Raw genomic sequence first — 27,330 nt, 5'->3', positions numbered from 1 at the left:
CCCCGCGGACCGGGGGCGGGGCGGGGCGGCAGCGCCGGCGGGTTTTCAAGCCCTGCCAGCGATGCCTAGACTCGCTCGCATCGTGGGAGCCCCGGTGACCCTCCCCTAGCAAACACCGCCACGCCCGGCACAGCCGCACCGCAGCCCGCACGCCCCAGGCTGACCCCGCACCCGCGGCGAAGGGGGCCACGAGGGGCGGGCGGCGGCGGCTCCTCCTCCTCCTCTCCCTCTCATTGGAGCCGGCGGCGGCGGCGGCAGCGGCGGGATGAGAGGAGCCGGCAGGGGGCCGCCGCCGCTGCTGGACCCGGGGCCGCGCCCGGCGTGAGCAGCCTCCGCCCGTGAGCGGGGAGCCGGCGGCCAGCCCCAGAGCCATGTACTCCGGGAACAGCAGCCACAGCAGCAGCCAGGCGCCCGGCCCGGGGCAGCAGGAGCAGCGGGAGGAGCTGCCCCTCTTCAGCCCCAGCACCTACGAGCTCCTGGCGCTGCTCATCGCCACCATCGGCATCCTGGGCTTGTGCAACAACCTGCTGGTGCTGGTGCTGTACTACCGCTTCCAGCGGCTGCGCACCCCCACCAACCTCTTCCTGCTCAACATCAGCCTCAGCGACCTGCTGGTCTCGCTCTGCGGGGCGGCCCTCACCTTCGTGTCCTGCCTCCGCAGCCGCTGGGTCTGGGACGCGCCCGGCTGCGCCTGGGACGGGTTCTGCAACAGCCTCTTCGGTAAGGGGGAGGGGAGGAGACCGCACGCCCCCAGCTCCTCCTCACCGCCTCCCACCTCACCCCCCGCCCGCCTATTGCCCACCTCCACCCCCCATTCGCGACCCACTTCCCCGCATTCCCCACCCGCCTCACCCTACTGCCCTCCACCACCACCACCTATTCCCCACCCATCACCGCCTCCCACCTCACCCTACTGCCTATTACCCACCTCCACCCCCCATTCTCTACCCACTTCCCCCCATTCCCCACTGCCCTCTACACCCTCACCCTACTGCCCTCCACCACCATCTATTCCCCACCCATCACTGTCTCCCACCTCACCCCATTCCCCGCCCATCACCGCCTCCCACCTCACCCCACCGCCTATTGCCCACTTCCCCGTATTCCCTACCCATAACCACCTCACCCCACTGCCCTCCACCCCCACCTCACGCACACCCCTCATTCCCCACTTCTCCCAATACCTCACCCCACAACCCCCACCCCCTATTCCCCACCTCACCCACCTCACTCCACTGCTCTCTACCGCCATTTCCCAACCCCATTCCCCAATCACCACCTCCCACCTCACCCCCTTCCCCACCCACCTCACCTCATTCGCCTTCACCACCTCCACCCACCCACTATCAGAGGTGGATTAGGGGTTTATGGGGCCATAGGCCAGAGCAAATGGGGGTCCCTCCATACCCTTTCTGTCTGCAGAATCCCTGAATGAGCACTAGGCATGTGGTGGGAACAGGGTAACCACTGTGCCCCAACCCCACTCTCCAATGGGAACACCAGGTAGGCAGCAGCTGGGGGGGGGAAATTTTTCTGCCCCCGCTCCCTACAATTAGCTGGGACCCCTGGCTATGGTCTGTTGGCCCTGTGGCTAATCTGCCACTGCCCCATATCACCACCCACCTTACCGCCCTCCACCCACCCTCCCTACTGCCATCCACCTTCTTTCCCACTAGCCCTTCTCCTCTTTCCCCATCCCTGTCCTTCCACTTCCATTCCCCACAACCCTGCTACCATCCACCAACCTATGTACAATCATCCTTTCCTTCATTTCACTTCCTAACTCAAACCTCCACCCACGCCACTTTATCCCCTTCCATCACCACCCTAGCCCATCTCAGTCCCGTTACCACCTATTTATACTACTTCTACAACATGCACTACCTTATCTCCAACTCCCCTATCTGCATAACCTGGTCTCATACCACACTCTGGGACCATCCCAAACCACCATCAATGTATTTTCCCCACGTCACTACTGACCCTATGCCATTTTATCTCTCCACTACCATATCCCTCCAATTTCATCCTCCTATTGATACTATTCCTTTTTTTCCTCCAGCACCTGCCTTTCCCTTATTAGGTATCAATAATGTCCAGAAAGGCAGTTTTAATGTGAAGTCCTGGCAAAAAAGATGGTTTTCATGAAAAAGGAACGGGGGAAAACCTGCAGTCTCTGCTTACCGTGCTTTTAGTATGTAGGAGGCTACTGCTTGAAAGTTTGTTTCGTGTAATGACTAACATTTACAAAAAGTAAGCTCAAAGACTGGGACCTTCTGCATGGAAACGTACTTGTGTAGGGTAGATATTATAGTTTATGCCCCTTTTCGGTAACTTTTATTATCAGAAAGAAAACTACTGAAAATTAAGCAGGAAAGCTATAAATGAATCAGAGAAGTGTGCCTCAACATCCCCTCCTTGCTGCCAAAAGGGTCTGTTTTGAAAACATAGAAACCTCTTCAAAGAAAGTCCTTGATTTATTTGAACATTGTGTATCATCACTCCTAATTTGTAAGGAAAAACCTTACGGCAAAGGGAAAATTAATGACTTTAATGACACACCAGACACATCTCTGACCAGCCAGACAGCAGAGAAGTCTGAATATTATGGGGGCCACATCACAATGTCAGGAAATTTAGAAGTCAGCTAGGTCTTTGTCTAGAAAGTTATCCAAAACATGGAACATGTTTAGTTTTTTTCCACTCTCTGCATCAATTCTGAAGACACACCCATACTCTTGATTTGTCTGACTTGTTTAAAAAAAAAAATCATTAGTAACAAAAGTGTAATTTTGATGCTTCTCTTATCTTGAACGTTCACTTCACCCACATGAAAAACAAGTAGTAATGGTGTTTGTAGCATTCCTAAACTACTGAACACTGTAAAGTATGATTTTTCTATAGTGACAAGTATTTCTGAAACCCTTATTTACATTTTTTAAAAAGACATGAACATCTTTCATATTTTACTTTAAGTAATTTTTAGAGACAGTTTATGGAAGTCTGATAAAACACAGGTTGTATTCTATCAGTGCAGGCTGCTGGAAATAAGAATTTTTCTTTAGTAATTGATAATGTTGCAAAAGATACAGCAATTGCTGTAAACAATCAGAAGTAGTTAGAAAGCCAATACTCGTATTTCAAGTTCTTATCAGAAATTTGTTGACACGCGTATAAAATACAGAGATGAAGATGGGGTGTACACAAAAAAAAATATGCACCCGCTCTACAGTCTACCTCCAATAAGCAACTCCTTTATAAGATTTCCAAACTTCCCAATATAATTTTCATTTTATCTTCAGCTATAGTTAACCTCTAGTAGACAATCAATTTGGTGGTGGATTAGCTGATCACTTATGACTAGTTTCATTAATGCTACTAACAAGCATTTCCACTGTGCAATGGAGGGATGTTGTGGGTGCAAGATGCAATTAGACTGCAAACTCACTAGAGCAGGAACTATTTGCTTGTTTTGTATGGTGCTTAGCATGTTCCTGGGGGTCTTAAAAGTAAACCCATTAGTGCTTGCCATGATAGTAGGACAGAACCCTACTAGCTAATGTTATCTATATCAGTCAGGTATTTCAGACACTTAAAAAAACCAATGCATCTACCAGTGTTTATTTTGCATGTTACCTCATCCAGAGAGTTTACCATTAAATTTACTTAAGCAATTTAAAAACGCCATTCAATTTACTATTCTTTTTCTCACATATTGCACTGACTTCCAACAGCTGTTTTTTTTACATTTGTGTTTAAATACATATCCAAACTAAAATGCAAGATAAATGCATTATTATATATAGTTGAAATCATTTTCATTTCCTTTCTAGAAGTGTTAATGCCTTGTCTTTTTTTAATATATCCATACAATTGATTGCTACAACCCTCTCCCCCCGCCACCAACCCACATTCACACAAACAGAACCACCTGCCCACACAGAATTGTTCCAGAAATTCAGAAAAACTTTTAAGGCTGCATCTAGAAGCTGGGCCAGTATTTACACCACAGAATCACTGATGCACATAATTACTTTCCCCCTAGAATTTTCTTCCTCCTTGAATTGTGTAATGGAATCTGATACTTTAATGCATTTTGTTCAATTTCCATATAAAAACAAAATCACTTAACTATATGTATATATAAATAAAACCTAACTATCTTAATTTGAAGATAAATTACAGCTAATCTGAATTTTGCTTTTTTTTTTTGTTCCCAATAACTGTAGAAAGAAGACTGTTTGTTTATAATCTAGACACACATGAAAAAGAACAGAATAGCCAGGCTGTATGTTTACAAATACACCAGTCACTTTAAAAAACAGGTGCATTCCAGACTACCCAAATTATTGAATAGGAAGAGTTTCACTTACACTTGCATATTAGCGACTTCTAAGGTGGAACTCTGACTCTGTCATGTGTACCATGGCATCTTTCTAAACGTGAATTTAGTGCTTAAAGAGAAGTTGAAAATTGACAGTTCTGAATTTTCTGAAGTTCATGTCCTTTTGTAAATAGACCAGGTGCAGCCTTGCACATTCCATTCTCTCACTGTCCCATGGCATAGTGACCTAACAGGGTCATTTCTAGAGTGAACAGCTAGTTCAGTCATCACACATATTGAATTCTTGGCCTTGCAAGTACCAGTTAGTGTTAATTGTGGTTAGTTTTTGTGTTGTTGACACATGTCCACTGAAAACTTGACTCATTTCGCACTGAACAACCAAAAGAGGTTTAGCTATAATCACTGTTTGTGCTCACATCTTAAATACAGACCAAGGCATTCCTCCCTGGCAGAATAGAGGCTTATTGCATTAGCTTATCACCTACAAAGGCCAGGTTTCAACTATAGTGATCTCATTATATCCTCTAGTAGAATTTACTACCATCATAAAACCACCTCACAAACTTAGGGCTGACCTACAAATGGGATATTAGAGTTAAGCATTTGGGATTGAGTTATATTAACCAAGCAGACTGGAGAACATCAGCCCACTCTATCTATGCCTGCTTTGTGGATTTCTAGTAGGACATAGTTACATGTAAATCCTCTCTTTTCTCATTCTTCACCTCTTGTGCTCACAGATTTCCCCACTGTAAACCTGAACTGTCTTCAGTTGAACAGCTCACATTCTAGGGTGGAGACAATCTTAGGTATCAGAGTTATATTCTGCACTTATTTCTTCACACACCACTTGTGCACAAGTCAGCTTTGAAGTGCTATAGGCAAAGATTTTCAAAAGTGATGTCAGGTTTCAGAGTAACAGCCGTGTTAGTCTGTATTTGCAAAAAGAAAAAGGAGTACTTGTGGCACCTTAGAGACTAACCAATTTATTTTAGCATAAGCTTTCATGAGCTACAGCTCACTTCATCGGATGCATACTGTGGAAAGTACAGAAGACGTTTTTATACACACAAACCATGAAAAAATGGGTGATTATCACTACAAAAGGTTCTCTCTCCCCCACCCCACGCTCCTGCTGGTAATAGCTTATGTAAAGTGATCACTCTCCTTACAATGTGTATAATGATCAAGGTGGGCCATTTCCAGCACAAATCCAGGGTTTAACAAGAACGTCGGGGGGGGGGGGGGGGTTGGAAAAAACAAGGGGAAATAGATTACCTTCCATAATGACTTAGCCACTCCCAGTCTCTATTCAAGCCTAAGTTAATTGTATCCAATTTGCAAATGAATTCCAATTCAGCAGTCTCTCGCTGGAGTCTGGATTTGAAGTTTTACTGTTGCAATATCGCAACTTTCATGTCTGTAATCGCGTGACCAGAGAGATTGAAGTGTTCCCCGACTGGTTTATGAATGTTATAATTCTTGACATCTGACACCTACAAGATCTCTGTCAAACATTCTTACAACTACAATACCCACCTGTGGAAGTGAAGAAACAGATTGATAGAGCCAGAAGAGTTCCCAGAAGTCACCTACTACAGGACAGGCCTAACAAAGAAAATAACAGAACGCCACTAGCCGTCACCTTCAGCCCCCAACTAAAACCCCACCAACGCATTATCAAGGATCTACAACCTACCCTGAAGGACGACCCAACACTCTCACAAATCTTGGGAGACAGGCAGTCCTTGCCTACAGACAGTCCCCCAACCTGAAGCGAATACTCACCAGCAACCACATACCACACAACAGAACCACTAACCCAGGAACCTATCCTTGCAACAAAGCCCGTTGCCAACTGTGCCCACATATCTATTCAGGGGACACCATCACAGGGCCTAATAACATCAGCCACACTATCAGAGGCTCATTCACCTGCACATCTACTAATGTGATATATGCCATCATGTGCCAGCAATGCCCCTCTGCCATGTACATTGGTCAAACTGGACAGTCTCTCTACGTAAAAGAATAAATGGACACAAATCAGATGTCAAGAATTATAACATTCATAAACCAGTCGGGGAACACTTCAATCTCTCTGGTCACACGATTACAGACATGAAAGTTGCGATATTACAACAGAAAAACTTCAAATCCAGACTCCAGCGAGAGACTGCTGAATTGGAATTCATTTGCAAATTGGATACAGTTAACTTAGGCTTGAATAGAGACTGGGAGTGGCTAAGTCATTATGCAAGGTAACCTATTTCCCCTTGTTTTTTTCCAAACCTCCCCCCTCCCCCTTCCTCAGACGTTCTTGTTAAACCCTGGATTTGTGCTGGAAATGGCCCATCTTGATTATCATACACATTGTAAGGAGAGTGATCACTTTACATAAGCTATTACCAGCAGCAGAGTGGGGTGGGGGGAGAGAAAGCCTTTTGTAGTGATAATCACCCATTTTTTCATGGTTTGTGTGTATAAAAACGTCTTCTGTACTTTCCACAGTATGCATCCGATGAAGTGAGCTGTAGCTCACGAAAGCTTATGCTCAAATAAATTAGTTAGTCTCTAAGGTGCCACAAGTACTCCTTTTCTTTCTGCAAAAGTGATGTGTGATTTTTGGATGCCAATTTAAGCCATTTTAACACAGTTTAAAGTTGGTCTGATTTTCTGAAGGTGGTGGGTTCATGACAGTTTCTGAAAACCAGATCCAAAATCACTAGTTTTCAGTCTTATTTTAAACAGCAAAGTTGTTTTTACAAGACTGCTATTGATTATACTTTGAAGATAGATATCAAAATGCTGCTGTGTTCAACTAGAGCATATCACTACTATAGGATAGGAGTGGCATGTACAAAAAAAAACATTGAGACAGCATCTGCTTTTGTATGGCATATTGTAGTTTATCATGTAATTTCTGAGAGGTCAGTAAACAAATATAAGGATACTTATTTCTGTAGGGATTTTGGAACAGTGCACTTTTAAGAGTTCCTGTTTAAAAGAGCCTTTCTTTTAGAGAACTGTTTTGACAGATTGCATGTGTCTTAGCTCCAAAACTTAGACTTTGTCAGCAAACTCCACATTCTAAGGTTTTTCAGTCAGGGGAAAAGTAACAGGTCTTGGAACTCAACTCCAATGAAAGCTGACTGACTCAGGATCCAATCTGCTCCAGGAATATACAGAGCTATTTGTTATGTATTTCCTGCAGTATCCTACTTTTGCATTAATTTTGGTTCATTAGCTGACAAGACCGTGTAGCAGTGGCTACAATCCAGGCAGTAATAGGTTGCTCGGGGCCTGCTGTTCACCATACCAGGCTCTCAGTCCGCTATTATCTTTGGAACCAGGAAGGGTGGTTATTGGTTTTGGAAAAGAAAGGACAAGATCAGACTGGAAGTATTCTGTGTGATAGACTCCCAAACTCTTAAATCATCTGCAATGTAGGACTAACTTTGTCCTTGTTTCATGAATAATAATCCACTCCTGGTTGATTTTTTTCTGAGCAGAAGCAAGGGGAAACTTACCTGTATATGTATTCACAATGGGGACTTTGAAAAGAGTGGGCATTTACACCATTACTGTGCCACCATCTGCAGGATTCCCTATACTTAGGGTGGGAAATAATATGGTAAATTTAATTACTACTCTTAAATTTTTAAGTGAATTTTACATTACCTTTCCCAGATCGTAGCCCCCATATAGTCCATTAAATCATAAGTGTGGAGCCACAGTGTTTCCAATATGATGGGAAGAGAGGTACTCCAATTAATAGGTGTATTTCAAGCTATAGGAGGTCTCCATTCTGATGGCTTTGTAGGAGCTCTGTACTTGTCCTGGTGAGCACCTCTGCCTGTGAGAATATGAACCTCCTTCCCCTCCTCCCAACCAATGGGGGCCAGTTTGGTAGCAGCTGGCATCTTAATTATATTTAGTCATAAGAGCTATATTCCTGAAGCTATCTGGAAGATTTCCTGTCTAGCATACATTTATCTATCCACGTGCTAGAGAAGATATGTGATAGCTGAAACACAAACCTTTTTAACAGACTCAGTGCCCATTAACTAAAGCAGGAATTTTGCTAAAGGACCACAGAATCAGAGAAACCATTAGATGTACATCTGGTAGCTTGTCATGAATCTAAAAATCTATAGCTAGTAGTGACCACCTGCAGACAAATTCGCAACTGCATATTAGGCTGTTTTGAAACCTAATATATGCAGTAGGGCCATGGTTTATTATCAGGCATAGGATTAGTCCTGTACAAGTGATAATACCTCCTGAGGTTTCAGAAAAATGCCTGATCCTCTTGCTACATACACAACTTCAGCCAACACTGATGAGGGTTATCCACCTATCAAAAATAGTATTCCCATAAATGTTTGCAAATACATTGAAATTTGTCTGATGCAAGCTCTCAAAAGAATGATGAATTGGTTGCATACAGAGATGGTCTTAAGAAAGGTTTCAGAGTAGAAGCCGTGTTAGTCTGTATTCGCAAAAAGAAAAGGAGTACTTGTGGCACCTTAGAGACTAACCAATTTATTTGAGCATAAGCTTTCGTGAGCTACAGCTGTGGCTCAGGAAAGCTTATGCTCAAATAAATTTGTTAGTCTCTAAGGTGCCACAAGTACTCCTTTTCTTTTTGATCTTAAAGGTATTTTTGAGGCAAGGGTGTTATCTTGCACAGATTTCACTGTCTCATTCCTAGTGATTTTAGGAAGTTCATGTAATCAGTTTGTGGGAACAGTACTCTAATTATGGATGGAAAGCCATGTCCTTACTAACAGCATGCTTTTTTATTGTAAAGATATATTTTGGAACATATCTTAAACTTCCAGCTCTTAATACCCATTTGTCTGAAAATATTCTTCCCACACTGTTGGAGAGATCATAGTATATGCAATAGCTAAATTATGGCTCATTAGCTTCACTGATCATTGGATTCTTGAGCTGCAGCATGTACAAATGACATTCCTTGAAAATTAAAGTCTGTTCTAAGTAGACCAGTTTATTAAAGGTGAACTGCCAAGTAAATATTACAATTGAAGGTTTTATGGTCTCCTCCACTAGTGTGAGGAATAAAACTAGAAAGTTTTCCCAGCCATTTTATAGCCTTTTCTCTCTTGGGGAATGCCTTGGAGAACAATGCCACAAACAACTCTTTGCTAAGGGTGAAATTCACCTAATTCAAACCCTGAAAAGCTTCAAATCATCTTGTACTAAATTGACAAGGAATTTTTCCTTTTTAAAAAAATTTAAGACCAGCTGAGTTTTTCCTTGAAATGTTAGAAGATGATATCCACTGCCAGAGACTCATCTGAAAGCCAGATTCTGGTGATAGGCTGTAAAAAGTCCATTTGACATAGATTCACCAGCTATTCAATTAGAAGCCCTTCCATACCCAATTTGAGAGCATTTTGCCCTCCACTAACCTCTCTCACACTGTCACCATATGTTGCATTCATAGCTGTATTCCCACTGAAACTAATGCTATCTGCCAGACAGCTTCATGGACCTGTCCTTTCTTGCAGCAACAAAGAACTTGCCAGATATACTCTTAGCTTTAGTCGTTTGTCTGAAGCAAATTAATTGCTCACAGGTGTGAACAGTGGATATTAATTCTACAATTGTTTGATAATAGGCCTCTAGACAAAAATATATTTGAAGTCTAAGTTTAATATTTCTTGAAAAGGATTTCCTTTGATTGAAGGAAATGCACTTAGTACTAAATATTGCTGAAAATCCTCAGTGATGCATTGTTGGTATCACCAAGAAATGTTCATTTCTTGACTTATATTTGTTTGCTAAGTTAAACCAGCTCAGATAGGGATTGTCAATGGGACGTAAAGCATCTTATTAGCATGTTGTTGTTTCAGGTCTTTGACCAGAGATTGCTACCATTTGATCGCTGTTCGGACTTTCGAATGGGTGGAGTCTGCAACTGAGTGTGGCTCCTCTCCCACATTTCCCCCCCGCAGAAACAGCATGAACTCCAGGTTGTGCTTTCACTGTATTCCGTATCCTTTTTATTTTAAGTTCCCGCCACCATGTCCCCAACAATCTCCATGCAACAGTCTATTTACAGCACCACCAGCACTTTCTGGCCCTCTCCCCAGGACCTGAAGGGAACACTAGCCCTGGTGCCCCCCACCATTTCCTTCCTGCCTCTCTGTCAGCCTTGGGCTGATTGGATGGGATAAGGAACCAGTTTCCCAACCTGATTGTCTAATTACCCCATCGGCTTTCTCCAGGGGCTGTAATTAACAGCTGAGTGATCAGAGTGCAAGCTTACCTCTTCACCCCTTGCACTCGGTCATAGGCTCTCTCTCGGTCTCTCTCGATGGGCAGGACACAAAATTCAACACCACATTTTGCAATAAGTCGGTGGCATCAGGACGTATATCAAGGACTGAACGGATAAGGAGAATGATGTCCTCTGACTAAAGTGTTAGTTCTGTCTGTGAAGAGTGGGAAGCAGGAATTCAGGTGCTGGGTGAAGCTGAACAAAAACCAGAATTTCTGTATCACGGGAAATACTGATATTTTGTCTCAACTTGGAACAAAGTCAATATCAAATTGTTTTTGTAGAACAAAATGTTCTGAAAAATGTTGATTTGGAAATGTTGAACACTTTCACTTTCACATTTCCAATAAAAGCAAAATGTTTATATATTCCCACATTGAAATGTTTAGTTTGTTGAACTGAAATGTTTTGAGTCAGTTTGATATTCTACTCCATCTGCCTAAGTTTGCCCAACGCTGCCTTACGGGGTATTAGTTTAACAAAGTCTTTAAGCACTCCCAGGCCTGGTATCAAACTGCACCCCCAGGGCTTCCTCCCTGAAGGCAATGTTTTCACCCTTTCTGGGTCTGTTCTGGCCATAGCTCTCTATCTGGGCCTCTTAACAGTTCAGATTCCCTTCTGGGGATTTATCACTGTCTAATTGTAGGCCACTTCTCCAGTGGTCTATGGTGGGGGACCCAGACACCCACAGTTCTCTAGGTCCCAGCCCAGGGAGCCTAAGAATAGCAGCCACGCATCACCATGTCCATTAAACAAAACTGCTTTCGGTTGCCTGGGCCACTTCCCCACAGCCCCAGCCTTCACCACTGTCTCATGCTTACCTAAGGGCTCTTGTACATTCAGGCCCAGGAGCTCCTCATTGCTTCCCTGGCCCCTGCCAGCAGTGAGCTGTCCATGATGCTGCTGTTTCCTTTAGCCAGCCAGGAGCAACACCTGCACTCCTCTAGCTCCAGTAAGGAGCTAACTCTGGTCTGCACTGCAGCTTCTTTTATACTAGCCCGTAACCCTCTGATTGGCTAGCCCCTTGCAGCCTCCCCTCCTGATTGGCTGCCTCCTGCTCAGTCTCTCTAGACCACTTGGAAGACTTAGCTCCACTTCTCCTTTCCTGGGAAAGGTGTGGCAGGAACCTGAGGTCTCCAACAAGGTTTGACGTTTAGAAGTAGTGAGATAGAGATGTGACTCCTGGGAAACTTGGTCTGATATCATTACATATATACTTCTACACCTTTAGATTCATCAGTCTAGAACTGATGGGCTCACTTTAACTTCTGCCAACAACAGGAGAAAACATCTTTGAAACATCAGTGAATTTGCGGTCTTTACTGCACTCAGATTTTCCTTCCAACTTGAGTTCTTATCAGACCTCCCAGCAAGTAAAATAACAACAATGGGTAACAATACTTCCTGTTATTACCCATTTTTTCTGCCTCATAGAAAGTGTGAATCATAAAGAATATCTTCTTAGACAGTAGGAAAGGGAAAAGAAAGACAGGAAACATATCTGAGTAATGGGGTTTTGGCAATTTTCTAAATAAGCACACTGAAGTAGGGGAACACCACAGGGAGAGCCCTGAATACAGAATTTAATAGAATCATCAACAAATTGAGGAATCTTCTCCCCTCCACAAAAATGTCTATTTAGTTTTAGTAATTCTGTGATTAGGATTTTTCCCCTCCTCCCCTCGCTTTCCAGTACCAATCAGTACTTTGAGAGTCTCTTAATAACTCCCACTGCTTAAAGGAGATGATTTACTAAATGCTAGTTCAGCACCACAGGGGAAGTGTGGCATTGAGGCAGACACAATACATATTGGAACAGTGCTAACTGCATTTGAAGTGTGGAATTGTTCAGTACTATATCTAGAGACCACTCAGGCTAGATTATCTCACAGGGAATAGGATCTGTGAAAAATGCATGCACATGGTGTTCGGCACAGTTATGAGCACTTTTACTCTGAAAAATAGGCTGACTAGCCAGCATGCCTCTAAATAACTCTCACGCACAACTATGCATAGAAACTTAGGAAAGAAACAGTTCATTGGACTAAATTTTTTCGCAAAAATACATTTAGCCTGAAGAATTCATTCCCACAGTATACAGAGGCTAATCCACAGTATCGTGAGGCTAACAGTACATTTCAAAATATGAGACCATTTATATGAATAAGAATAGCACCTGGAATTTCACTAGCTGAAACATAATGACAAAGGCCATCAATCCTTGTCATAGGATCATAGAATCTTAGGGTTGGAAGAGACTTCAGGAGGTCATCTAGTCCAATCCCCTGCTCAAAGCAGGACCAAACACCAACTAAATCATCCCAGCCAAGGCTTTGTCAAGCTGGGCCTTAAAAACCTCTAAGGATGGATACTTCAAGTTGTTAGCAGATAACCCAACCAGATCAGGAATAAATTGCCAACCCCTCTTATCTGTTTAATATTGCAGAATTATGCACTTTGTGGGGTTTGACAGCATAGACCATTATTTGAGAGTCAGGTAGACAAACAAAACTAAATCCTCTTTGTTTTGCTTAGACCTGTCTATGCAAATATGGCTGGAAAAAGAGGAAAGAATTCTAGATTATTAGTGCTCAGACACGGCTAGTGTTCGACTAATAAGAGGCTGATAGAGTTCAGCTATTCATAGTTGGGTAAAGCATGTGGTGCTGCGTCTAGGTGCCTTGTTCCAGCTTCCAGAAACAAATTCTTTATTCTCTAACCTGAGGATACAAATATCATCCTAAATTAAACTATAATCTGATGCAGATTTGTGTTCTGTTCAAACATCAGGGTGATCATGGATCTCTGTTTCCCTGGGTGGTTTTTCCAGAAGTATCATGTCAAAAAGACAGGGAACTTTTAACTCCTGGGGTGGATGTTCCATTAAGTCCCTTTTCCTGTCACCATATGATCCATCTAGTTCAGTATCCTATCTCACATAAATTTGCCCCCATGGGAAGGTGAAACTCAACTGGTGCAAGTTCCTCTGAAGCACAGATGAAGCCAGCAAATCAACATTTTTACATTGCTGAAAACATATTCCTTCATATGAAGCTCTTACCTGTGATCTACCCTTTGCTCCATCAATCCTGATGATGCAAGGATTTAGCTTTAGTATTTGGCAGAGATACAGGAGTGTGTATTGGCTATGGAGACTTAATTTTTAAAATGTAAATTAAACTGTCCTCTGTCTAATGAGAAAATTTGAAAAATACAATGCACTGAAGATAAAAGTATAGTTGAAATAAACTGAGCTGAAACCCAGTATAAAAAGGAGAATCTGGAGAGTGAAAGCATTCTAAATATTGTAGGTAAATTAAAAAACAAAAAGTTAGGGGTCACATCCTTACACAGACAAGACTTCCATTGACTTCCGTATGAGTTTTGACCGAGTAAAGACTACAGGATTAGGCCCATAAACTCTTTTCACAATGAAATATAAACAACTTAATTCAGGAACCTCATTGATGATATATCAGGAGAGAATTTGGATGTAATCTGTAAACTAAATGAAAAAAGCAAGCACTAAATTTAATGAATATGTAATTGTAAGGATGAATGCAATGTAGGGAAAGTTACATGTGCTTTTATTTTTAACTGCATATTTGAAACCACTTATTCACTTCTGTTAACTACATTTTACACCAAAACCAGCAGATCAAAAGGATTAATTTATATATATATATATAAACTTACTTTGAGTCAACAGACCAGGTTTCAAGGGTAAGCTGATAGATATACACACTGGGTTCTGGGTTTTCCAGAAAGTAACTCTGATGACAGATGTACATTCTGGAGATGCTGATAGTGCCTTCATATTTAAGGTTGCTTTCCATGTGCACTTAAGCAGGGCTTCGCTCTTTTTGCTTTGTATGAAGAACCTACTGCAAGTGATCTTTGATTTAAGACTGACTTTTCTAAAGATCCTCAAGTAAATCTGTTAATATGTTCAGGAATTAATTAAAAGTTAGACCTTTAAGAAAACTTCTATTTGTGTTATTTTTGGGGCCTCTCAAATCAATGGCTTCTTACTAACCCTTCAAACCACTGGTGATCAACCTGTGGCCCGCGGGCCACACGCAGCCTATCAGGATAAACCACTGGCAGACTGCGAGACAGTTTGTGTACATTGACTGTCCATAAGCGTGGCCGCGGTTCGCCGTTCCCAGCCAACGGGAGCTGTGGGAAGTGACAGCCAGCACATCCCTGTGACCTGCGGCTTCCCGAAGCTGCTATTGGCCACGAACAGTGAACCACAGCCACTGGGAGCTGTGGATGGCCATGCCTGCGGATGGTCAATGTAAACAAACTGTCTCGCAGCCTGCCAGTGGATTACCCCGATGGGCCACATGTGGCCTGCAGGCTGCAGGTTGCCCACCACTGCTTCTCGCTGTATTGTTAAAACTCACTAAAACTTCTAGAAATAAGTATATTTGAAGAAATTAGGTTATTATGAGGTTATAAGTAAGCAAAGTTAACAATTATTCTTTACCTGTGCCCTCCCTTGTCATGTTTGATTATCTTGGTCACTGAATACATTTGATATCAAATGGATTACATCTAAAAAGAAGTCATGTTTCTGACCATCAAACTCCAAGTAACAGCAGGGAGAGATATAGCTGCCTCACTGGTTGATAATATCCTAATGGATGTACAAATTTCAGCAACATAAATCTTTTCCAAGATGTCACATATGCCCCAACTGTTGCTTGAAACCTTGGGTGAAACCCTGGTCTCCCTCCATGTCAGTAGTAAAACTCCCATTGACTTTAATGAGACCAAGATTTCACGCATTGCCTCTAAGTTACATATTTCCTTTTAGGCTTCACTAAACAATGAGTAGAAAAATGCCATTCAGAATATGTCTACAGTGGAACTGGAGGTGTAATTTCTGGCTTGGATAGACATAGCCATGCTACCTTTGATCACACTAGCATAGTAAAACTAGCAGTGTAGCCATGGCTATGTAGGTGGTGGGACAGACGAGCTGCCTTGAGTACATACCTAGGGTTTCACATTGGAGCGTACTCAGGGTGGCTAACCTGTCCTGCTACCTGTGCAGCTGCAGTTATGTTGCTATTATTAGTACACATCTGTCAAGGCTGATTCTGCACTCTGGCACTTTGAGTGCAGAAGGTGGGGGCCCACAAGGATTCTAAAAATTAATACTGGCCACTCCGGGCTTGTATTAAACTCCCAAGGTTACAGCTTTTCTCTGACCTTGGATTGGTAAATGCTGCCAGCACTCAAGTGCAGAACCCCTTTAAAAGCCCAGGAAGGCGCACTTGTGGGGTACCCTCAAGCCCTTTCACCACCTCCACCCCCACGGGGAAAAGCTGAGAAAGGAAAACAAAGAAAATTAGCTGTTGCCCCCAGCTAAAGAAACATATGCACAAACCTCTTAGGACGCCAAAAATCCAATCCTGTTTTTAAAAAAGGTAAATTTTATTAAAAACAAAAAGAAAGAAAATACATCTGGAACTTAGGCTTTTGCTAGATTTAAAAAACCCACTTACAAAAATTAAACATCAACAAGAACCTTCTTGAGGTCCAGCTTAAACGTTACAAGCAAAACAAAAAAGCATTTGGGGTCAGCACAGAGGAGACCAAAAGCTAATAAGAAATAAACCTATTGCCTCTTTCTAGACATATTCTGATTTATGAGGTGGTTTTAGGTATGATCTGATGATTTCCATACCTGACAAAAAGCTTTTTACAGCATAGTCCCAGCCCTGTCTCTGCTCTGTCCCCTCTGCAGAGAACAACAACAGAACAGACAAAGGGAAGTTTTTCCCAATTTTAAAAAGTTCTAGCCCTCCTGTTGACTCTCTTGGTCAGGTGCCCACTCTTTTCCTTTTACCTGTGGACTTTTTTAACCCTTTACAGGTAAAGCAAGTAGAGAACAGCTATGAAGGGGATTTTATAGCTAACTGGCTGGCTGGGTGTCCATAAAAGGGAGTTACCCCCATACCCCTTTCATTTATCACAGCATCAGAGCTAGCTCAAGTAGGCATAACTGGAAATTACATCTTCTGCTCCTGTGTAAAAATACCTTCAGTCAACTGGAGCAAACCATAGAAGCCTGATCGGCTTGAGAGTGGCAGTACCAGAAAAAACAATTCCATATACAGCTGAAGTTTCCCTCTGAGACTAAGGCCCCTATTATTTTTTCCTTCTAAAAGGGTGTTACACACATTTATGTAAGAACAATATGGTGCACTTTAAATAGTTACAATCTGTCTGTGTGTTTATGTTTCTAGGAGAATGTTGTCTGTTGGAGTGGTTGCCAATGTCGTGAGGTAGAGATTACGTTGCATGTTACAATGAAAAAGTCACTCTCGTGGACTCTAGTTCTTGTTTCAACTTTTCATATAAATAGTCATTCCAACAGAGAGTCTGTGGTTGAGCCATGTATGGAAAACACACTTGACCTAAGCAAGTGAAAACTGATTTGCCTAAGAGAGACACCTCATTAGATGTCTGTATGAGGAATGATTGATTCGAGTGGGCACCTCACTGTATGTCTCCACTTTCACATTTCAGAGTAAAGTTTGTTTAACAATGTATTTTGAATATTGTCACTGAGAAGAGCATAGTCCAGGCTAATGACAAGAGGTAACATTTTCAAAAACACCTATGTAACTTAGTGGTCTAAAGCTCCTAAGTGCCTCATTCATTTCTGAAAATGGGACTTAGGCTCCAAAGTAGAGCTGAATGAATAATTGATATTTTCTATTCAGCCACTAAACAAAAAAACCCAGAAGGTTCATTTGAACTGACACTGAACCTTTCTGTTTATTTTTTTTCCTTAACAAATGAAAAAAAATTTTTTTGCCCAGGTCAAACAAAACTTTTTGAATGTCAGTTTGAAACATTTCATTTCAAAACAAAACATTGATTTAAAACAAAACAAAAACTGGTTCTTTGCGCAAATGTTGATTTGAAACATTGACATTTCTGAAGTGTTTGTTTTTTCAGCCAAAAATATTTGCCAAATTCAACCCAAATAGTTTCCATGCTCTGAAAAATTATTTGTTTTCAGCAAATTTACTATTTGTCAAATTTTTGTTGCCCAGATTTACTCCTCAGTCACTTAGGTGACTTTGAAAACTTTACCCAAAGCCTCTTCTAGAATTACTTAATCTAAAATGCAGAAAGTTGCAACAGGTATTTCAGCATTTTCTGGGGAAGGTACTTAAAGAACAGCATCCCCACATCATTTTTGTTTGTTTTGATGGTGACTTCTCCATCCTCATCAAAACCTAAATGCCAGACTTCACAGAAATGGGGGTGCGGAGCACCAGTGTCAAGCTATACATATATTATTCCACATTTCCATGAACTTTGTGTAGTCACTTACAGTACAGCAAAGTGAGTGCCAATAGTTACCATGCTAATTTGGTGATCTTTAAATTGACACCCATGTTGCAATGGTGTGAGTAGCTGCACAATGTACAAGCAGTGGAGAATCTGGCACACATGTTTTTGTTTGGCTGGCTCTAGTCCTGGGGATGTAAATTGTGTGTCCCCTATGCCTTCTTGTTGCTGTGTCCTATCAGCACAAGATGAGCCTCTGACAGATATGACAAACACAGGCATAACTTGAGACTATTGTATCCACTCTATAAATGTTATCTGTATCTCAGAGACAGGGATCATAGGCCGCTGGTTGGGAAGGGTTACAAAGCTCCACCCAGTAACTAAAATCCATATGATATTAGCATACAATCCTTTTCTAATTCCTGATCAGCTCTTTTGAAGCCCATGCTCTTCAGTGTAATTTGTTCTTGATCCCGAATCAAATACGCTGCCCTGAAGAACCTGTCATTAAAGAGCTTTCTTCCTAGTTGACCAGAGAACCTTCTGTATCTTCACTTCCCTCTCCTGCTCTGATAAAAGCTACTCTTCTTGCAAAGAATCCACTGAAGAAACAAATTGTGCAGGATTCAGGGTCAAGGCCACGTGCCTGGTTTTCTATGTGCTAGACACCATTGTCGAGTCCTAGCTACCATCTTCCTTTTCTTAATGATGAGTTTGCAGATACCAGCATAGAAAGGAAGTTCTCATACTAAAAGAGAGCTACCTTGTTTCTACAGAGTGTCTGGTGTTTTCTTCTTCCATCGAGCTTCAATCAGTTAATGTTCATGAACCCCTCTCATTACTTCTAAGGGAGGTATTCTACTATTACCACCACCACGTGCATTGATTGTGTACCTTCCTTACAGCGATCTTAAAACAATATCTTACTAACATTTATTAAGCCCCCCCAGTACTCCTGTGAGGTAACCAATTAATATTATACCTGTTTTACTGATGGATACTTTGACACAGGATACACGGAGGCAGAGACAACAAATTACATCTACCTTCACACATGCTTATTTGCTCCTCTAAAATTAATTTTAATATGGTGCCTGCTGAGACTACTGTTAACATCTGTTATATTGGTCATCCTTAAGGCATAACCGTTTCCCAAAGTGAAAAAAGTTTCAGTCGTCTATGATTGACTTTGAAGATTTTCTTCAGGGCATAATGGGTTTTCCCATTTCAGGGAATAATAAGACCTGAATGTTCAACAGTCTCACAGCAAAATAAAAGCTGATTTTGATAAATACAAATCTCCATGCAGAAAACAAACATTTTTTGTGTATGACAAAATATCCATTCTATTAGAAAGGACATATGTAAATTCTATTAGAGAGATTTGCATGAAATAAATACATTTGTCTTTAGGATTTGCTGTTAAGAGAAGAGACACACTTGCTAGATCAACAGTGGTAGCACAGGGCTTTGTTTGACTGAAAATTGCACTATGTGAACAAAATAGACATTGATCATTAATTTCCACAACTCAGACAGAGTCAAATCCTGCAGTCCTGATTGAGGCAAAACTCCCATTGAAGAGAATGAGTCACAACAAAAGTGCTGGTAGGATGTACTGTTCAGTACTGACCTTAATCTAAGGCTCCTGTCATGCTGTATTCATTAGAAGTGTGGGCTTGAAATGTGCCCGCAATTCAAAAGAAAAATATGGTGTTGAAACTCCCACTGTAGCTTCTGTGAGAGTTCAGCTGTCAAAAGTTGGAATTCTACCTAGTCATGTTGTTTGGGAGATTTAACTGTGCCTTTCAGAACATTCAAATGTTTTGATTGCTTTTACATTTATTCTTCACTCTAAATTTCCTGGGTTTCTAATAGGTGTGGTGGTTTACAACAGCATTTCTTTTATGGTGGTTTTACCCTTAAATGTACCTGCAACATTAACTCCCACTTAACCAAGCTGTATTTATGACTATATAAATTAACCTGACCCTTCTTCCTCTTCCATATGCCACGCATAGGCTGTGAAGTTCAGAAGTTGCATAGCAATCAGATTCTGAGACCCTTACTCACTTTGAGTAGTCCCTTTGAAATTGATGGAATTATTTGTGGAGGGAGCTGCACTCAATAGGCTTAAAGATGTCAGAATCGGACCCATAATGTGTAGTTTTTCAGTGACTGATGAGAGGTGGTAAGCTTCCCCTGCTGACAGACTACTAGTGGGATGACAATATATTCATGACTCTCTACTTATTGGTCACAATTACCTTTCTTTCCTTTATTTCTCCTTACAGGAATTGTTTCCATCATGTCCCTCACCGTTCTTGCCTACGAGCGCTACATTCGAGTCGTTCATGCAAAAGTGATTGATTTCTCTTGGTCCTGGAGGGCCATCACATACATCTGGTTGTACTCGTTAGCTTGGACAGGAGCACCCCTTCTAGGCTGGAACAGATATACACTGGAGATACATGGACTAGGTTGTTCAGTGGACTGGCAGTCAAAAAACCCCAGTGATGCCTCCTTTGTGCTCTTTTTCTTTCTTGGTTGCCTAGTGGCACCTGTTGGGATCATGGCCTATTGCTATGGCCACATTCTCTATACAATACGAATGGTGAGTTGAAACAAGCAAGCAGCATATGCAATGAATAATTTCAGTGAAAAGGTAAATGAGTAATTGGTCTCTGGAGATGTACATAGTCCCCAAGGTTTTATTAATAAGATATCCAATGCAAAGTTAATGTACATAAAGGGTGGGATTTTTCATGCCAAATTTCCATTCATTTTAATGGGAATTTGGTATCTACATCCCTTTGGCAACTTTGACAGTTTCAGCCTAGAGTACAGTGCTCTTTATCTCATGTAGTATGGGGCAGCATGGAGAATCGTGTACAATAGAACCTCAGTGACAGACACCTCGGGAATGAAGGTTGACCATAACTCTGAAATGTTCCGTAACTCTGAACAAGAGGTTATGGACTTCAGCCACAGGGGAAGGGAGTCAGGGCTTCTGATCCTTGGGGTGCCAGGTTTCCTGACAGAGGGCTCAGGGCTTCTGCCCCATGGGAGTACTGGGGCACAGGGCTTTAGACCTGGGGGGTGTAGAGGCTTGGGGCTCCCTAAGGCTGTGTTCTCAGCTTCAGCAGGTGCCGGAGCTCTAGTTATGGGGCGAGCACTGGGGCTGAAACTGGCACTCCCCTCGTAGCTAAAGCACTGAGCCCTGATAACCCCCACAGGGCTAAAGCAAACAATGGAGCTGCAGGACTGAAGTTCGGAGCCCTGGAGTTCCCAGCAGGGCTGAAGCTGTGAGGGGAGCCATGGGGCTGAAGCCCTGAGCTCAAGTGCTCCCCTCTGGTCGAAAGCCCTGAGTCATGATGCTCCCAAGGTCAGAAGCCCCAAGTCACCCGCGCCTGGGACCCTCCCCTCCTCACCCGCGCCTGGGACCCTCCCCTCCTCACCCCCTGATGCGTGCAGCCCCGACCCCCCTTGGCTGAAGCCCAGAGCCCTAGGGCTAAAGCCTGGAGGCACTATCGTATTTGCTGGAAATTTTTTTTTGTCTGCGCTGCTGCCTGATTGATTACTTCCAGTTCCACAGGGTGTCCTGTTGATTGGTAAGTCCATAACTCTGGTGTTCATATCTTCTGAGGTTCTGCTGTACTGGCAATTCTCATGCTATGCATAGTCTATATAGATAGATAGAAATAAATCTCCAGAATTGTTCTTTCAGCACCACCATATTCATACAAAATTTGAGAAAAAACAAACAAACACAGTCAGAGACCAGAAACTTTCTATGTTAATGGATGGGTGCATGTTAGTTTCCTAAAATGCTTACGTTTTAATGAAGAAAAAGTAATCAGAGGTCATTTGATATGTCATTCTTCAGCACATTCATTTTCCTGTATCTCCTCAAACTATATCTGCACTTTATTGACTACACATCATAAATGAGCAGGAAAACAGCATACACACCTGTTCAGTTGCAAAAGAACTAAAGAGTCTTGAAATGGGATTAATAGTCTCTGCTCCTAAAAAACTGTAGGCTAGGGAATTGAGAATTAACAAAAATTAAGAAAAATTAAGCTATTCATTGCATTTGTTTTCAGCCTTTTCCCTTTTTCCCCCTTGCAGCTTCGCTGTGTTGAAGATTTTCAGACCATTCAAGTGATCAAACTCCTAAGATATGAAAAGAAAGTGGCTAAAATGTGTTTTTTAATGATCTCCACATTCCTTATCTGTTGGATGCCTTATGCAGTGGTCTCCCTTTTAATAGCTGCTGGCTATGGCAACCTTGTAACTCCAACAGTGGCTATCATCCCATCTTTCTTTGCCAAATCAAGCACAGCATATAATCCAGTCATCTACATCTTCATGAGCAGAAAGGTAGGTTAATCACAAACTTACTTACCTGAGCAGTCAAAGGAAGCATATGGCACAGCTGTGAGGATTATAGTGGATATGGAATCCAGTTTTCAAACCTGAACACTTAAATTAAGGGAAGTTAATCACTCTCATTAGCAAAAGGTCAGAAATTGGCACTGAGGTGTCCAAATATCCACCCGAGCACACAAATATGGAATTATTACATCACATCCTCCCCATGGCAATGTTGGCAAACGGGGCGAAAACCAGACTCTTCCATTCCTCTCTGTCATTTGCTGCTGCTTCCATCACAAATATGGAAACAGATATCCAAACTTTAGGTGTCCAAGTCTGAATGTGTTTAGCTCAATATGTCCTTTAAAGCAGATCAGACTGGAAATGTATCCAAACTGTACCCGTATTGCACCCAGAACTTTGGTGATTCAGAGGAAGTTCAACCCAGATCAGAAGCATCCCAGAGCTACAGCAAGGCCTCTAACATCCATCTTTAATTTAGAACTGCTATAGCAATCTAATGACAGGTTTCAGAGTAGCAGCCGTGTTAGTCTTCTTATAGCAATCTAGCTTTACTGTTACAGTTTAGCAGGTTGCTGCAGTGCTCAGGTTAGGGTCTCTGAGAGACTCTAGATTGGATTAGAGAAATAATGATACCTAACTCTTTTATAGCACTTTTTTTATCAGAAGGTATCAAAGGAGGTCAGTATCATTATCCCACTATACAGATGGGGAAATTGAGGCACAGAGAGATGTGATTTGCCCAAGGACACCCAGGAAGCCAGTGGCAGAATCAGGAATAAAACCCATGTTTCCTGAACCTTAGTCCAGTGTTCTATCCCCTAGACCACAGTGTCTGGGTTTTACTATGAATTTAAATAAGACTTTAGTGGAATGCTTCTGCAATGAAATCCCAAGAGGTATGGATGCTTTAAAACAAAAACAAAACAAAAACAAAAAAATTAAAAAAAACCCAAACACAAACCACACATATTTGACTAAGGAAAGTTTTACACAAAGTATTGATGTGACACTTTCCCGAGTTAACACTTATATATGAAAAAATAAGTGTTATTTTAACCAAAGGTATGTCCATTAATATATTAAGATAAGGATGTTCACTAGAGCTGACTGGAAAAAACAGATTTTTGGTAAAAAAAAAAAATGTATAGATTAAAATTTTGTTTTGTCACAAATTGGGGCAAAGAGTCAAAATTTTGAATTTTGTTCATGAAGTTTATTCCAGAAGTTTCTTTGGGCTAATCAAAAGGTTTTGTTAAAATAAAACAGCAACAACAAAAAAACCCCACACATTTCATTTTGACTTCAACCTTTATTTTTTTATAAATAAAATACAAAATACAATATTTCTAATTTAAGTCATTTCAAAAATAAAAAAACATTCTGTTCTGAAAATGTCAAAAATGTTTTGACGTTTTTATTCCATTTTCAATTATATCAAAATGAAAATTTTGTCAAAATTGACATGTTCCTGTCGAAAGTTTGCTTTGCTAGTTTGGCATTTTTCCAATGGAAGGATGTTCACTCAGAATAATTTGTGAATTGTAGCGAATTGCATTTTGGAGCAATTGAAACAGGGGAACAAAACAGAAAACACTTGCTTTGTATGAGAAAATGGAGATTTAATTTTATAGGCTTCTTTCCTAGTCTTTCTTCTGAGCATTAGGCTACTTCTCTAATGGCAGTAGCCAACGTATCCAAATAAGCTTTTACAGGACAAAAGGGAATGGAGATTTACAGATCAACATATTTATAAAGACACTTGTGAGGAAGCTAGGCATCTCTATGAAAATTCACTTGTATCATAATAAAGATAACCACCACTATGAAGCAAAGCATCATTTGGCAATAGCCTGCACATTGCAGCCCATCTAAACAAACTTCCTAGTTTACTTTAAGCAGAGTTTCAATACAACAGAGTTCTCTATATACACAAAGTAGCATAATGTGACAAAGAAAAGAGAAGTGTGAATGTTTTCTGAAAGACTTTCCCTGACTTTTGGTTACCTTTTAGAGATGAAGTTTTCCAGGATCTCCCACTTGGTCTTTGCAGTCATGTACATAAAGAACATTTGGAACTGAGTGATTTTGATGTAGCAGATCTGACTAAATCCCCAGATCACAAACTGATTCCCAGTACAATAGAATAGCAACCACATAAACCTGAAGCTCATGGGGACCCATCAACTGAGTGACATTCTGTAGGGTTGATTTCTACATGGGCTTAATTCATCCCAGACATAATGTCTAGAGCTGGTGGGAAGTTTTCTGACAAAACATAATTAAGTTTCATTGGAAAATGCCAATTTTCTAGCCCAAAATGTTTGGTAGACTCTACTGCAGATAAGACAAAACGTTTGCCAAAACACAGCCATGTTTCCATTGGAGATCTGCTGGGGTTCCAGTGTGAGCAGCCCCATAGCAGAGAGCCTGGTTGGAGTCACATTTCCAGGTACTGTTAGGCTCACTCACACCACTCTGCAGCAGATGGCTTCCCAGCCCCTCAATTGGGGCTGGGTCTCCAGGAGCTGTCAGCAGAGCCCTAGGGATCATTGGAAGTAGGCTGTCTACCAGGCAGTATTCCTCAGGGACACAAAGATGGGGAAATGATCGCAGAGGGTAGCCCCTAAAAATGTGGAGGGGTCAGCCACCAAGGACTCTCCCACCCAGATCCTGAAATTGAAGCGGGGGTGCTGGGGCTTTTTCAGAGCGTGGTTTTTGTGGGAATGCCCAACCATGATTCCAGTGATTTCTTTAGATCCCCTTCAAGATGTTGCCAAATTAATTTGTTTTGTGTTAAACTGGTGAGTTATCTCAGGGATCAAGTTCACTTTGAGTTTTTCAGGTTTGTGAAGATTTGGAAGTACTGTACACATGTTCTCATGGTGAAAGAAACCATATTTGCCACATTTAACACAGTTCTACTCTTGGAAGCTTAAAATTCTATCTAATCAGGAGAGTTGCCACTGAGTATCTTGCACTACATATCTGTAAAGTAAGTTCACATGTATCATAAGTGATTGTGGTTAAAATCAGGCAGACAAGTGCAGATCACATCCCAGATCTAAATCTATTAACGGGGGGAAGCATTTAATAGTTTTCCTTCCCACTACTATTTTTACTCAAAAGGAAATTAGTTAGTTCATTGTTGCCAACCATTGGAATGCTATTGCAAATTCATAAAATTTGGTGTTTAACAAAGTTCCAGTTTCTGGAGCCACACAAATCACAGGAGAAACTCCGATTCTTTTATTTTTTTTTAAAATGATTGTAGAGTAAAAAAAACTTACCATTATGAACTCTAGAGGATCCAAAATCTTGATTAAGCCAAATTCATGATTTTTGCGGTACCTGACTGATGATTGTTGAATATTTGAAGTTGGCACTATTGAGTTCATGAAAAAAATTATTAGAACGATTCTAAAGCAACATATGCTCATATGCACAGTAACCAACCCCACCACAGGGTGGGGCTCTGTGAGTGCTGTGGTACACCACCTCCCCTCCAGAGGGGCGGTACTGTACTCTGTAGAAAAGAGCTCAGAGATAAGCATTGCGGGCTGCCTTGCCCCCTCTCCATAGCCAGTTCCTAGGCTATTGTGCCTGGCCTACTGCCCTTACTTGCATGAAGCCTCTCCAATTAGCTCCCAGTCTCTCATGAGTCCAGTTCCCTGTTCCCTCCTTTTCCTGTTCTCTAGGGATTATGGAGCCCTCTACTGGCAACATATTTAACTGAGTAACAGCGATCTCAACCGGCTAGTTGTTCCCCTCCAGCTCATTTGAGTGTGTGGGGTACATAAGGAGGAAAGGTACCCAGTAATGAGCCAGTAAATTCATTGAACTACTCCTGATAATTCAAAACCAGTTGGCAACTACAGAAACTGGTATAACAATTCACTGAGAACTACTTGATACACTTGTCATCACTGGATGCATTGTGTGAAAGTGAGAGTTTTGAAAGGTGTAATTTAAGTCTAATTTTTCCTCTTTGCAGTTTCGACGATGCCTTTTGCAGCTCTTGTGCTTTCGCCTGCTAAGATTCCAGAGGACCATGAAAGAAATACCAGTGTTAGGGAATGAAAAGCCAATAAGACCAATAGTTATGTCCCAGAAAGCTGGGGACAGGCCAAAGAAGAAAGTGACTTTTAGCTCTTCCTCAATCATTTTTATCATCACTGGTGATGACACTCAGCAAATGGACAACAGCAGCAAACACAATGGCACGAAAGTAAATGTGATCCAAGTAAAGCCACTATAAGGGCTAAGCTACAACATGTGTCAGAACCTGAATGGACTTTAGCCAATTAAACTGTTCGGTCATCTTCTTTGATGATAGTGTAATGAAGAAAGCACTGTCCTTCAGCTGTGAAATACTGAAGCAATTCAGTGGGTGAAACTCTGTGAACAATTTAATCATGGTAACAGTATAGAAATATTTACATTTGTCCCCAAAATGTTGCTGGACTCTGAATTTTTTAAAACATGATCAATCAGCATTCCTTGCACCGTAGACTTACCAGGGAAATGCAGGGAGTTTCTGAAGTAGGACTTGGGTTTGCTGACCAGAACCTGATCTTGACAAAAAGAGTTGACTTTCAAATTGCCCCCTCTACAGTCAGACACAGTACAAAGCCAGTAGAAAGTTGCCCTTTGTTTAGTCAAAGTTGTCCTGTTGTTGTTTTGGTGCTACTCATTAGATGCGCTTAACCACTCTGAGAGGTGTTCTGGAGAAATAAAAATATATATTTGTAGAAAAAGGAAATAAAGGCACTGGTGAAGAGATGACAAAAAGGAGAGTATCCAAAATTTTACACACCACTACATCCTGCTTTAGTTTAAAAAACCAAAAAACCCAACCATCCAAAAAACAAAGAGAGGAAAATATAGATCAGCAGGGACTGAAAACCAAACCAAACCCATACACACATTTATCATTACATGGAACAGAGGCCCTGAC

The 27,330-nt window shown here is 41.7% G+C and overlaps 1 protein-coding gene across 1 annotated transcript; it reads left to right on the top strand.

The window, feature by feature from the left end:
• OPN3 (opsin 3) lies at positions 1-27,330 on the top strand. The gene is made up of 4 exons (XM_073338237.1): positions 1-720; positions 20,270-20,589; positions 22,107-22,358; positions 26,368-27,330. Exons 1-4 carry the CDS (start codon positions 372-374, stop codon positions 26,629-26,631), a joined length of 1,185 nt encoding a protein of 394 aa, XP_073194338.1. The 5' UTR covers positions 1-371; the 3' UTR covers positions 26,632-27,330.

Source organism: Lepidochelys kempii, chromosome 3 (genome assembly GCF_965140265.1).
Source record: "Lepidochelys kempii isolate rLepKem1 chromosome 3, rLepKem1.hap2, whole genome shotgun sequence".
Lineage (NCBI taxonomy): Eukaryota > Metazoa > Chordata > Testudines > Cheloniidae > Lepidochelys > Lepidochelys kempii.
This window is presented reverse-complemented; position numbering and strand designations above follow the sequence as displayed.